At 41.7% G+C, this 12,080-nt stretch overlaps 3 protein-coding genes across 4 annotated transcripts in view; 1 reads left to right on the forward strand and 2 right to left on the reverse strand.

The window, feature by feature from the left end:
* The first annotated feature begins 533 nt into the window (after nucleotides 1-533).
* Nucleotides 534-2,268, forward strand: LOC144659354 (kelch-like protein 12). The gene has a single exon (XM_078519765.1). The coding sequence runs from the start codon at nucleotides 535-537 to the stop codon at nucleotides 2,266-2,268; it is 1,734 nt and encodes a 577-aa protein (XP_078375891.1). The 5' UTR covers nucleotide 534.
* A 1,369-nt stretch (nucleotides 2,269-3,637) lies between these two features.
* Nucleotides 3,638-4,702, reverse strand: LOC144659355 (polycystin-2-like). The gene has a single exon (XM_078519766.1). It carries the CDS (start codon nucleotides 4,700-4,702, stop codon nucleotides 3,638-3,640), a length of 1,065 nt encoding a protein of 354 aa, XP_078375892.1.
* Nucleotides 4,703-7,866: 3,164 nt separating this feature from the next.
* The window catches only part of LOC144661694 (polycystin-1-like), a 31,751-nt gene continuing 27,537 nt past the window's right edge, over nucleotides 7,867-12,080 (reverse strand). For both annotated transcript variants that reach the window (XM_078522500.1, XM_078522499.1), the window contains exons 18-20: nucleotides 11,518-11,778; nucleotides 10,360-10,525; nucleotides 7,867-9,713 (exon numbers count right to left, since the gene is read on the reverse strand). In XM_078522500.1, coding sequence (XP_078378626.1) covers nucleotides 8,281-9,713; nucleotides 10,360-10,525; nucleotides 11,518-11,778 — 1,860 coding nt within the window. In that variant the 3' untranslated portion in view covers nucleotides 7,867-8,280. The remainder of the gene's footprint in view (nucleotides 9,714-10,359; nucleotides 10,526-11,517; nucleotides 11,779-12,080) is intronic.

The raw sequence follows: 12,080 nt of genomic DNA on the forward strand, positions 1-12,080 counted from the left end.
TGCTCACAAAATGACGTAGATTCTATACATAGAGGTGCGCAATAACGACACCAAATTATGATGTTTTTTAAATAAACTGTTGTTGTAAATTTATTTGTGTTTATGGCAGTTTATCACGGCCGTCAGCTGTCCAAATTAGCTGCTCGCATCTCTAAACCGTTTGTAAAATGCCTCCAACGACTTAACAATCACAATTGTATAGCTAAAACACGCATTGCAAGAACAAACTACCTAAATTTCATTTATTTCTGTAGAAAGTACACCATATTTACTGCATTTTATGAATTTATGCTCCAAAAAGTGCTAAAAATTGCTAATTATGCCGTAGCAGTGCTCGTTTCACAAATTATGCTTTTTAGCTCCAATTATGCCAAAAATTATGCTAGCACAATCTATAAAAGCCTACCATCACTCACACAATCACAACGGCAAAATAACCCTAAACCAGCTGGAGGTAGAGAGACCTGGGAACGAAATTGGCGCTATGGTATAAAAGCTGGCCCCTTACATGAAGTGTCTACCTTCGCCGGGAACATGGCTGCCTGTGTGAAGGAGAGCTTCGAAGAGGAGAACGCGAAAGAACATGGCGTGGATTTCGAAGATTTCAAAGACGAGTTGCTCCACAAACTAAACGAGCTCAGAGAAACTAATATTCTCTGCGATACGACTATCCGAGCTCAAGGACAGGACTTCCCAGCTCATAAATGTGTTCTATCTGCTGCAAGCCCTTACTTCCGGGCTATGTTTACCAGTGAACTGAAAGAAAAGGAAAGCAATGTTGTAGAGTTGCAGGAGGCAAAATCAACGACGATAAGCGGTGTCCTTCAATATATATACACTGGTGAAGCAAACATCGATTCTTCTAACGCACAAGATTTGGTTATGATCGCAGACTATTTGATCATACCGAGTTTAAAAGCGAAAGCGTCACTGTTCCTGAAAGGCACACTCGATGCTTCAAATTGCTTGGCTTTAGAATCGTTCGCTTCTCAGTATAACTGTGAGCCACTAAAGCAAGCTGCAGTTGCTCTTAAATTTGAAAATTTCGTAGCCGTCGCAAAATCCGAAGATTTTAGAATGCTTGATTCAAAGAAAGTCAAAGAACTGATTTGCATGGACGAGATAAATGTGTCAGAAGAAGAGGAAGTGTATGAGGCAGTGATTGCTTGGGTTAAACGTGATCTGCCATCGAGGGAGTGTTTACTTCCAGAACTGCTGAAGTGCATTAGACTGTTCTCAATGTCAAAGTACAGTCTACGAAATATTCTTGATGAAGAGTTGGTCAAAAAGAGCCTTGCTTGTACAAGGGTTATACTGGATACACTGGATGTCTTCCTGTTTCCAGACCGTTTCCAAGAAATTTCACTTAAACCCCGTTTGTCATTAGATGAATACGAACAAGTGGTGGTGCTCACTGGTGGATTATGTAAATCTAGTAGCAAGAAGGACACACAGGGCTTTGTTCCCTCTACCCGAACATGGGTATCCCTACCCTTGATGCCCTTCCCTTGTAGCCACCATAGTGCTGCAGTGTGTGGTGGACTGCTGTATGTTTTGGGTGGGAAAAACTCGGCGCCAATGTGCTGTTTTAACCCAAAGCAAAATAAATGGAGCTCCCATGGCCAAACATTATGTCTGAAAGACTGTTCAGTCATATCATTTCATGAAGAGCTATATGTGATTGGTGGAGAGGGTTCTTGGCGTGATGTTCAAATATACAATCCAATTATTGATAAATGGAGGCAAGTAGCATCGATGGAAACCTGTCGTGCTGGTCATAGTGCAGTTTTGCTACAGAAACATATTTATGTCATTGCTGGACATGATGGTACAGTCTGTCACAACAGTGTGGAGTGCTACAATCCATTAACTGACCAATGGAGCAAGGTTTCAAATATCTCTAAACCGCGAAGGTCTGCTAGCTCTGCTGCTGTAACAGCTGCTGAAAAAATTGTTGTAGTTGGAGGATTTGGTGACATGACAGACACAACCATAGAGCCTTCTTGTGAAATCTTTGAATCGAGAACAAATCAGTGGAACCTGGTGTCCAGTCCTACACGTCCTCGAGCTGCTGGTGGTATTGTGATTATAGATGATAATATTTACTTATTTGGAGGAGAAAATGAAACAAAACTTGAATATGCTGTGGAGCGTTTTAATATTACAAGTTATAAATGGAACGCAATTGGCTTTACGCCACAAACTATGCAGGCTTCATTTCTTCAAGCATCACTGCTAAAATTGCCAAAAGAGTTAATTGACAAGTGACCAAAAAATTCCCCCCAGGAAAGAGAGCAAAGGATTATGCAAGCCACCACATCAGAAAAATTGAGACACACTCTACAATGTGCCTTATCATAAATGTACAAATGCAGTTACTAATTCAGATAGATGCATAGTTTTAGCTGAAACAGTCATGTAGTCTTAGCCTGTGAACAGGTTCCCTAGAAGGGTATAGTCAAAAAGAAAAAATCAGCCAGCCAAGAGAATTAGGTGAATTAAGAAGGAGAAAAATCTTCCCCTCTCCTGCTCATTGGCCTTTCTCATCAGTTGAGTTGACCTGGATATTTTTCAAAGGGTTATAATTACAATAATAATAATAATGATGATAATAATTGTAATCAACAACACAAGAGAATAGGAGCAAAATTTTCAAGAATATATCATGTCACCCTTACAAATATCGTGTTTCAAACTAGAAACATGAAAAATTCGCCGTCGTGGTTCATGTTCTCCAGACTACGCGGAATTTGGTCATTTCACGTCGTTGCTTTGTAGAGGACGACTAAGAAATGTACCAATATGGATAACGCATGTGCAGAGCTATTGTGCTGCAAATTAATCCTGTTGTTTAGCGACGTCCTTGTTGCCGTCGTGGCTTCATAAGGTCCATAATAACCTCTGGTACCCGCCATGGCTAAATGTTTCGTGCTTCGTTCTGGAGAGTGTGAGCGGGTCATTCTCATACGTCTCATACCTCGAGTCGTTTCCTGATCGCTGGTCAAAGGGAGCGAAGACCCTGGGTACGAGGATGGCCCAGGGGTCGCAAAAACCGTCCTCAGAAACGTGGACTTTTGTCCTTGGGTAACGGACTATCATCCCATCGAGTGGGAGTTACAGATAAACTCTTCCAGTCATGTCATATGCAACAGAACTGCTAGGGGCTACTGGGGTGCCGGCCGGCTACATGAGCCAATTTATTTTACATTCAAACATTAATCCATTCATAGTAATTTGTCAATAAAAATAATATCCCTTGAGTCTTACTCTGGCACTTCTAAATATATATGATATATACATTTTTAACTTCGTTTTAAATAAGAATACATACATATAATGCAAAAGTAAAGGCAGCCGGGTTATTGTTTTCAACTGTTGTTTCACACCGCCGGCGGCTTGAAACAACAGGCAAAGCCGGCCTTGTTATATAATACATAGGGGGTAAACTGTGCGTAGTCCTTCATTTTCAACAAAGGCATTGGGCTAGCGCACTAGAAACTCAATTGGCAAGGGCGAGAAAATGGGATCATTTTGAATGGGGCCATTTTAGGGGACCTGTCGGTGCCAGATTTCAAAATAAAAGGATGAGTACTACCTAATATGGCATTAGCGTCTTATGTGATTCTAAATGTTGCTCTCAAGCGTAAGATTCCAGTTTAATATCCGGAACTAAATACGTCACTTCCCCATCGTTCCTGAGAAAATCTTCTTCCGTACCATCGAAATGAATTTTCTGAATCATCGTTACAAGCCGATCGACTCTCTCTTTCAGCTGTGCTGCCTCGTCTTTTCGCTTTCTCTTCTTGTACACCGGTCGTTCAAGCTGCCCCTCGGCGAAAACCCGATTTTTAAAGATCGATCGCGACCTCAAACCTAACCAACCCAGAAATTGCTCCGTCATAAAATCAACGATTTCATATTCGTTGGACTGGAGGTCGTTGTTTCGTTTCACTCTCTTAAAGTTCTCAATAATGATTGACAGGAACATGTTCACGAGGATGAAGACCACGCCTATACTGTAAAAGAAAAACATCATCGGACCCAGGACTCTGTTGGTTCGCTCCAGGCTCACGTAGCTGAACTTTCCTAACATGACACTGATGAGAGTTTCAACCGTGGTGACAAACGTGTGGAATTTGTACAGCTCGTGCGAGAATACTAAGTAGCAGAGATGCAAAAATCCGACAAAAACCAGTCCGAAAATGATTCCGAAATGGATGAGTTCCTTCGCGGCGCATCTTATTGTGGATCCAAGGAGAGACATGCGGCGATTGAACCGGAACAGTCGAAGAAACTTCACTGATATCATGAAGACCACAAAGGCGTAAACGTACCCGAATAACTGATCAACAAGCGCTAGATGGTGAAAGTCCACGAATTCTTTGGGATTCTCTCGGAAAGTCTTCTTTGTGAGTTTATCCAATCCAAACCTGATAAAGTAAAGAACGATGCTAGTCCACGATAAACCCAAAAGTGCAATTTCAATCCAGGTCCAAAACCCAGTCATGTATTCTTTAAAATCCGTCTTGATGAGTCTCTTAATCTCGCGGTAGGTAAAGACAAGGGTGAACAGAACGAAGGATCCTTCGCAGATTAATACAAACAAAAGGAAATTCCCCACATAGCGGTCGATCCGTGTTGACAGCATTTGAACAAACGGGACAATCCCGCCAGCTGCAGTGATTTCCAAAAGCAAGTTCATGACACAGTAAAGATTGCTGTACCCGTTGTACACAGTGAACTCGACGAAAACAGCACGTGTGTATTTGTCGACCCAATTGTTTGATTTCAAGTCATCTAACAAAGCTAACTAAGTTAGCTTTGTAGCCGCCTCCACGATAAAGAGCAAGATGTCCGAGAAAGGGACGCGTTTTCAGTTCAGCGGTAGTCCTGTAGCGCCATGCGCTGTACTCTGGACTGGAAGAAGAGTTCTGATTGGCTGGTTTCCAACCGGGCGCTATGAGAGGCACTATGAGAGTGAAGTGTCTTGCCCAAGAACACAACGCAGTGACTCCGGCCTGGGCTCGACCCGGACTGCTAGATCCGGAGTCCAGCGTGCTAATCATTAGGCCGCTGCGCCTCCCAAAATGTTGTTGACATTAAAATAATCTGTATATGATACGCGTATTGTTTCTTTGACTTTCTTTAAGTTTGGACTCTTACCGCTTTTGACACGAAGCTGCCTGATCCGAGCCACACCCACAACAAATGACATCTTGTCATTCAAGAATCCTGGCTGCCCACGCTTGCCGTTGTACCAGACACCGTTGTAGAGGCCTGGAACTAGAGTCTGATTTATCCATTCCCAGAAGTCGTTCACATTGGTGATCTATGACAATACAAGCGGCAGAGGGAGGTTGCTGGGACTTAAGAGATGAAATAACTTAAAACGACTAAAACTAGACTAACGATAAAAAGAATTGAACAAAAAATATCATAATCATTATATCATATCATCATAAACTTTATTTAATCTCTAATTTCATAGTAGCTTGACAAGCTAATATTTCCGAGAACAAAATATTTGAAAACGAAAAATTAAAAATAGAAATTGCTATTTTTATATTTACAATTGACTTATATTAACTAATGATAAAATTGACATTTACACGTTTAATATATTGTCCTTGCTGATGTGCTTTTTGAAGTCTGAGAAGAAAAATGTAACAGTACAAATCTGCCATTTACCACCTGTTCTTTATAGATTACAATGGCTCCCAATCCGGCAAATTACAGTTACATTTTTTGGAATACAACTGTTTCTCTCTTCACAAATCTTTATATTTCGACTATTGTCAGTGAAGTGACATAGTACAGATTGATGTACAGCGTGTGCACACAAGACATATTATAATTGAGCCCATTGCTATTACCATTTGTGTACTTGACAAACAGTTTCATCTTAACTTTACAATCACATAAGTTGTCCAGAATTCAATTTTTCTATAAGATATTTGCCGTCGGATTCCCATACAAACACTAATTCTTACGGCGTTGCCTACCCGTCAAGATGGCGTCGAAAACAGTGATAAGGCCTATTCCGAGAATCAGATTACTGACTTACGTATCTAAATACTAAGTTATTGTTTGTATGCTGGTGTGTTCGTGGAGTGTTTTATCAGGCGAGACTGCAAGTTGGTCAGCTTATTGCGGTGTCAGAGGCTTTATTTTCTCGTGCGCCTTCCGTTTCCGGTCACGGACACGAGAAGGGACATGTGCTAGGACACGTGAGCCTTTGGCGGAGCAGTCCACGAACGCGAATAGGGACCTTACGAAGCCACGACGGCGATGCTGACGAGAACGTCGACTGAAAAAGGAATTTATATATTACTTAAGAATCTCTCAATTCTAATTTATTTAGTGCGTCAATTGGTGTCAGAACTTACTCAAACTAGAAACATGAAAAATTCGCCATCGTAGTTCACGTTCTCCAGACTACGCAGAATTGGGTCATTTCACGTTGTTTTGCAGGGGTACAAACATGGATAATGTATCAGTCAAATCGAAGGTTCAACATCCCCGTTCAAATGCCCCACTACAAACCCATTTTCAGTGATCAAATGTCCCTACCCTCGGGAAAAATAACTGTTTAATCTGTGTAGCTTCTTATACTCGTAAAATCCGGCTGTCTGCATACCGGCGTTATAAATAGAGCCACACAGTTTATTCCTCTATTGTATAATTAATACATAGAAGATAACCAATAACTACATACGTTGATGAATTACATACTTTCAAATATAGAAAAAAGCTTCTCTAGCCCTTTCTTTCTCAACCATGCGGCCACGAATGCGCAATCTTTTTCTTTGAAACTCTCCTAATCGGTCTCCGCCATGATTATAAACCCACGTGCGTTTACTGGGACACGTATATTAACCAGAAATCAAGTCTGCGTTCAAATCCCCCCTCTCCCCCTCCCTCTGCTCTATGTGGTCGGATCAAATTCCCCACCCCTGGGAAGACTTCGACTTTCAAATTCCCTTCCCCCCGGGAAGGCAACGGCGTCAAATGCCCGGGGTATGCCAGGGGGGCATGTTGAACCTTTGACTGATACATAACGCACGTGCAGAGCTGCTCATTAAACCTTTTGTTTGGCGACGTTCTCGTTGCCGTCGCCGTCATGGCTTCGTAAGGTCCCTAATAACCTCTGGTACCAGCCGGAGCAAAATATTTCGTGCTTCGTTCTGGAGAGTGCGAGCCTGCCAGGGGTCATTCTCATACCTCGAGTCATTTCCTTACCGCTGGTCAAAAGGAACGAAGACCCTGGGTTCGAGGATGGCCTTGGGGTCGCAACAACCGTCCTCAGAAACGTGGACTTTTGTCCTTGGGTAATGGATTATCATCCCATCGAGTGGGAGTTACAGATAAACTCTTCCAGTCATGTCATATGCAACAGAATTGCTAGAGGCTACTGAGGTGCCGGCCGGCTAAAAGCCAATTTTATTTTACATTTTAACATTGATCCATTAATAGTAATTTGTCAATAAAAATAATATCCCTAAAGTCTTACTCTGGCACTCCTATATATATATATATTTTAACTTCGTTACAACTAAGAATACATAAATTTGATGTAAAACTGATGCAGCCGGGTTAATGTTTTCAACTGTCGTTTCACACCGCCGGCGGCTTGAAACAACAGGCAAAGTCGGCCTTGTTAATTATAGGGGACAAACTGTGTGTAGCCCTTTATTTCTCTCGGAGGAAGTCGAGTGGGATAAGGCGCAATAGGCCTTATTCACGATAGCTCCATGTTTGTTTTCACGTCATAATGCAAATTAGGTACGTTATTTCTGAGGGGGAAAACAAGCTTAAACAAATTTTAGCTGGTTTTTATTATGTCTAATATTTCTTTTCATACCGTGCTTTGGTTTTTCAGAGTTGTGGAATTTTTTTTTCTAAGTTTACGCGATTGCGGTGCTTTCGTAAAAGGAAAGTCAAGTCAAGTTTTCGAGCGACTAACTAACCATGATAATGGTATCGTTTTTTTTATATATCTTGGCTTTCAAATGTGATTTGGGGCAGTAAGCTCTTTATTTCGACGAGCCGATTTTCCAATGTTTGCCTCCTCACAGACGAGGTGGCTTATTTGCATTATAATATGAAGACCATCATGGCGGCTATTGTGAATATGGTGTATTGACAAGTGGAAACAGTGGAAAGTAGAAAGTGGGACTATTTTGTATGGGAACCATTTTAGGGTGACTTGTCGGCACCAGATACAAGGATGAGTACTGCCTAATATGGCACTAGTGTCTTATGCGATTCTAAATGTTGCTCTCAAGCGTAAGATTCCAGTTTGATATCAGGAACTAAATAGGTCACTTCCCCATCGTTCCTGAGAAAATCTTCTTCTGTATCATCACAATGAATTTTCTGAATCAGCGTTACAAGTCGATCGACTCTCTCCTTCAGCTGTGCTGCCTCGTCTTTCCTCTTTCTCTTCTTGTACACCGGCCGCTCAAGCTGCCCCTCGGCGAAAACCCGATTTTTAAATATCGATCGCGACCTCAACCCTAACCACCCTAGAAACTGTTCCGTCATAAAATCCACGATTTCATATTCGTTGGACTGGAGGTCGTTGTTTCGCTTCACTCTCTTAAAGTTCTCAATAATGATTGACAGGAACATGTTCACGAGGATGAAGACCACGCCTATACTGTAAAAGAAGAACATCATCGGGCCCAGGACTCTGTTGGTTCGCTCCAGGCTTACGTAGCTGAACTTTCCTAACATGACACTGATGAGAGTTTCAACCGTAGTGACAAATGTATGGAATTTGTACAGCTCGTGCGAGAACACCAAGTAACAGAGATGCGAAAATCCGACAAAAACCAGTCCGAAAATGATTCCGAAATGGATGAGTTCCTTCGCGGCGTATCTTATTGTGGATCCAAGGAGAGACATGCGGCGATTGAACCGGAACAGTCGAAGAAACTTCACTGATATCATGAAGACCACAAAGGCGTAAACGTACCCGAATAACTGATCAACAAGCGCTAGATGGTGAAAGTCCACGAATTCTTTGGGATTCTCTCGGAAAGTCTTCTTTGTGAGTTTATCCAATCCAAACCTGATAAAGTAAAGAACGATGCTAGTCCACGATAAACCCAAAAGTGCAATTTCAATCCAGGTCCAAAACCCAGTCATGTATTCTTTAAAATCCGTCTTGATGAGTCTCTTAATCTCGCGGTAGGTAAAGACAAGGGTGAACAAAACGAAGGAGCCTTCGCAGATTAACACAAACAACAGGAAATTCCCCACATAGCGGTCGATTCGTGTTGACAGCATTTGAACAAACGGGACAACCCCGCCAGCTGCAGTGATTTCCAAAAGCAAGTTCATGACACAGTAAAGATTGCTATACCCGTTGTACACAGTGAACTCGACGAAAACAGCACGTGTGTATTTGTCGACCCAATTGTTTGATTTCAAGTCATCTAACATAGAGTAGGCTTCCTTAATTGTCGATCCTAAGTTAGCTTTGTAGCCGCCTCCACGATAAAGAGCAAGATGTCCGAGAAAGGGACGCGTTTTCAGTTCAGCGGTAGTCCTGTAGCGCCATGCGCTGTTCTCTAGACTGGAAGAAGAGTTCTGATTGGCTGGTTTCCAACCGGGCGCGTACTGGGGAGTCTGGTCCTCAGCATCCCAAGAGTAAGGCTCATTGCAGGATTCCACGTGAACGTCAAACACCTTAGCAACTTCACAGGTTCCTAAAAAAGAAGGAAATTAATGAAACATAATTATAACAGTGTTTACGCCACTCGCCTTTAATCGTTCTGTAATTTTCTAGTATGACAGCTATATAAGCTTATTCATTCATATAACTGCTGCTGTGAGCGCACGAAACATGTAAGCGGTTCTAAGATCAAAGAAAGTCATGTGCGAGAAAGAGTGGTTTAGGTTTGCATTGGATGAGCAGGCTAAGAAGAAAGCGCTAAGTGTTCCTCTAATTCCTTGGTTAAACAAACCCAAAGTCATTGGTAAGGTAAAGGTTAAGTCTGCGTTCGGGCTGGCTCATAAGGCCGGAGCTTATCCCGGTTTCCGCAGCATAAAGCGACTTGAAGTATTTCTACTCCCCCTGGATGGGATGCTAGTACACCGAAGTGTTACCCCAGCATTAAATTTAACGGTACCCATTTATACACCTGGGTGGAGAGAGGCACTATGAGAGTGAAGTGTCTTGCCCAAGAACACAACGCAGTGACTCCGGCCTGGGCTCGACCCGGACTGCTAGATCCGGAGTCCAGCGTGCTAATCATTAGGCCGCTGCGCCTCCCAAAATGTTGTTGACATTAAAATAATCTGTATATGATACGCGTATTGTTTCTTTGACTTTCTTTAAGTTTGGACTCTTACCGCTTTTGACACGAAGCTGCCTGATCCGAGCCACACCCACAACAAATGACATCTTGTCATTCAAGAATCCTGGCTGCCCACGCTTGCCGTTGTACCAGACACCGTTGTAGAGGCCTGGAACTAGAGTCTGATTTATCCATTCCCAGAAGTCGTTCACATTGGTGATCTATGACAATACAAGCGGCAGAGGGAGGTTGCTGGGACTTAAGAGATGAAATAACTTAAAACGACTAAAACTAGACTAACGATAAAAAGAATTGAACAAAAAATATCATCATCATTATAAACTTTATTTAATCTCTAATTTCAGAGTAGCTTGACAAGCTAATATTTCCGAGAACAAAATATTTGAAAAAGAAAAATTAAAAATAGAAATTGCTATTTTTATATTTACAATTGACTTATATTAACTAATGATAAAATTGACATTTACACGTTTAATATATTGTCTTTGCTGATGTGCTTTTTGAAGTATGAGAAGTTACATAACCTTATAAATTTGAGTAGAGGATTCCATTCTTTTGTTGCCAGATGAGTAAAGGATTGGAGACCAAAAGTTTTAGGTTTCGGTTTCGGTTTTATTCACTCCTTGAGGCTATGTGGAATATTTTTAAGGGGTAATTAAAGGGACAGTATCACCAAGTTTGAGTGCAATTTGAAAATCCCATGAACGTGTTAGTATGAACTGTAAATCCACTTTTAGTAGCTAGGGTGGGCTGGCCTTGCTAAAACGTACTTTGCAATGCCTGAAATTGTTAAAACGCCAGTGGTTTGGATACAGACTGGCAGGAGAAAAGTGGACTAAAACTTGAAAACGTTGGGCCGACGTTTTCAAGTTTGACAGTTTTACTTGGAAGAAAATTTCTTTAAACCATTGATTGCGGTTTTAATATTTACATCTTGGAGAATGATTTCATGCCTTTTTTGTTGTTCAAAGGTTGTTTTGCTTTACATCCTCGTTATTCTGAATATTTTACACGAAAACTTAGAAGATTTCTCGTGACACCCCGAGCTTAAAACATTTATGGTAAAATTTAGTGCCATGTCGTCCTTTCCAAAAATAACTGATATTGCTTGAAAGCTTCTCAGAAATTTCGAGACATACAATTGAAGTTTCCCCAACAAAACCAAACCAACTTTGCACCTACAAGAACTTACATCATAAATCTTCATGACGTCTTCACCCCCTGCAGGCTTCCACGTGTTAATTTTGTCTTCGTCACGGGGGTCGAGCGATTCCTGGTAACCAACGAACGTGTTTTCCATGTTCTGCGTCATGAAGTGTGCATACGGGTCTCTGTGGCCATAGGCTATTAACAGTACCACCCACACAAACATGAAATAGAACACGATTTCCCGGATGACTGAGTGCATCTTTCTTTCTTTGACAAGACGGACCCGCGCGGCGTTAAGTAAAACCTGCAGGGAAGACCAAACAATCAGACAGTGATTTTGCTATAGACCTTGAGAGATTTAGTTGAAACAATTGCAGAACAGGCCAAGGGTTTGAAGGGACAAGCACGGGGCATTTCACAATTGGCAAGAGGTATGCAGGTTCAAAGCCCTTCATTTTCATCACTGGACCCTTTGGGAGTAAGCCCATTTAGACCCTTCGATGGTTGATAGTAAAAACTGTTCTTCTTTGTTCATGGATGACAATTTAATTTTTCCATTTGTTGCTGAATACGCCATCACATTAAAAAATTCGCTCAAACTTACAA

Source organism: Oculina patagonica, chromosome 7 (genome assembly GCF_052425735.1).
Source record: "Oculina patagonica isolate OP01 chromosome 7, crgOcupat, whole genome shotgun sequence".
NCBI lineage: Eukaryota > Metazoa > Cnidaria > Anthozoa > Scleractinia > Oculinidae > Oculina > Oculina patagonica.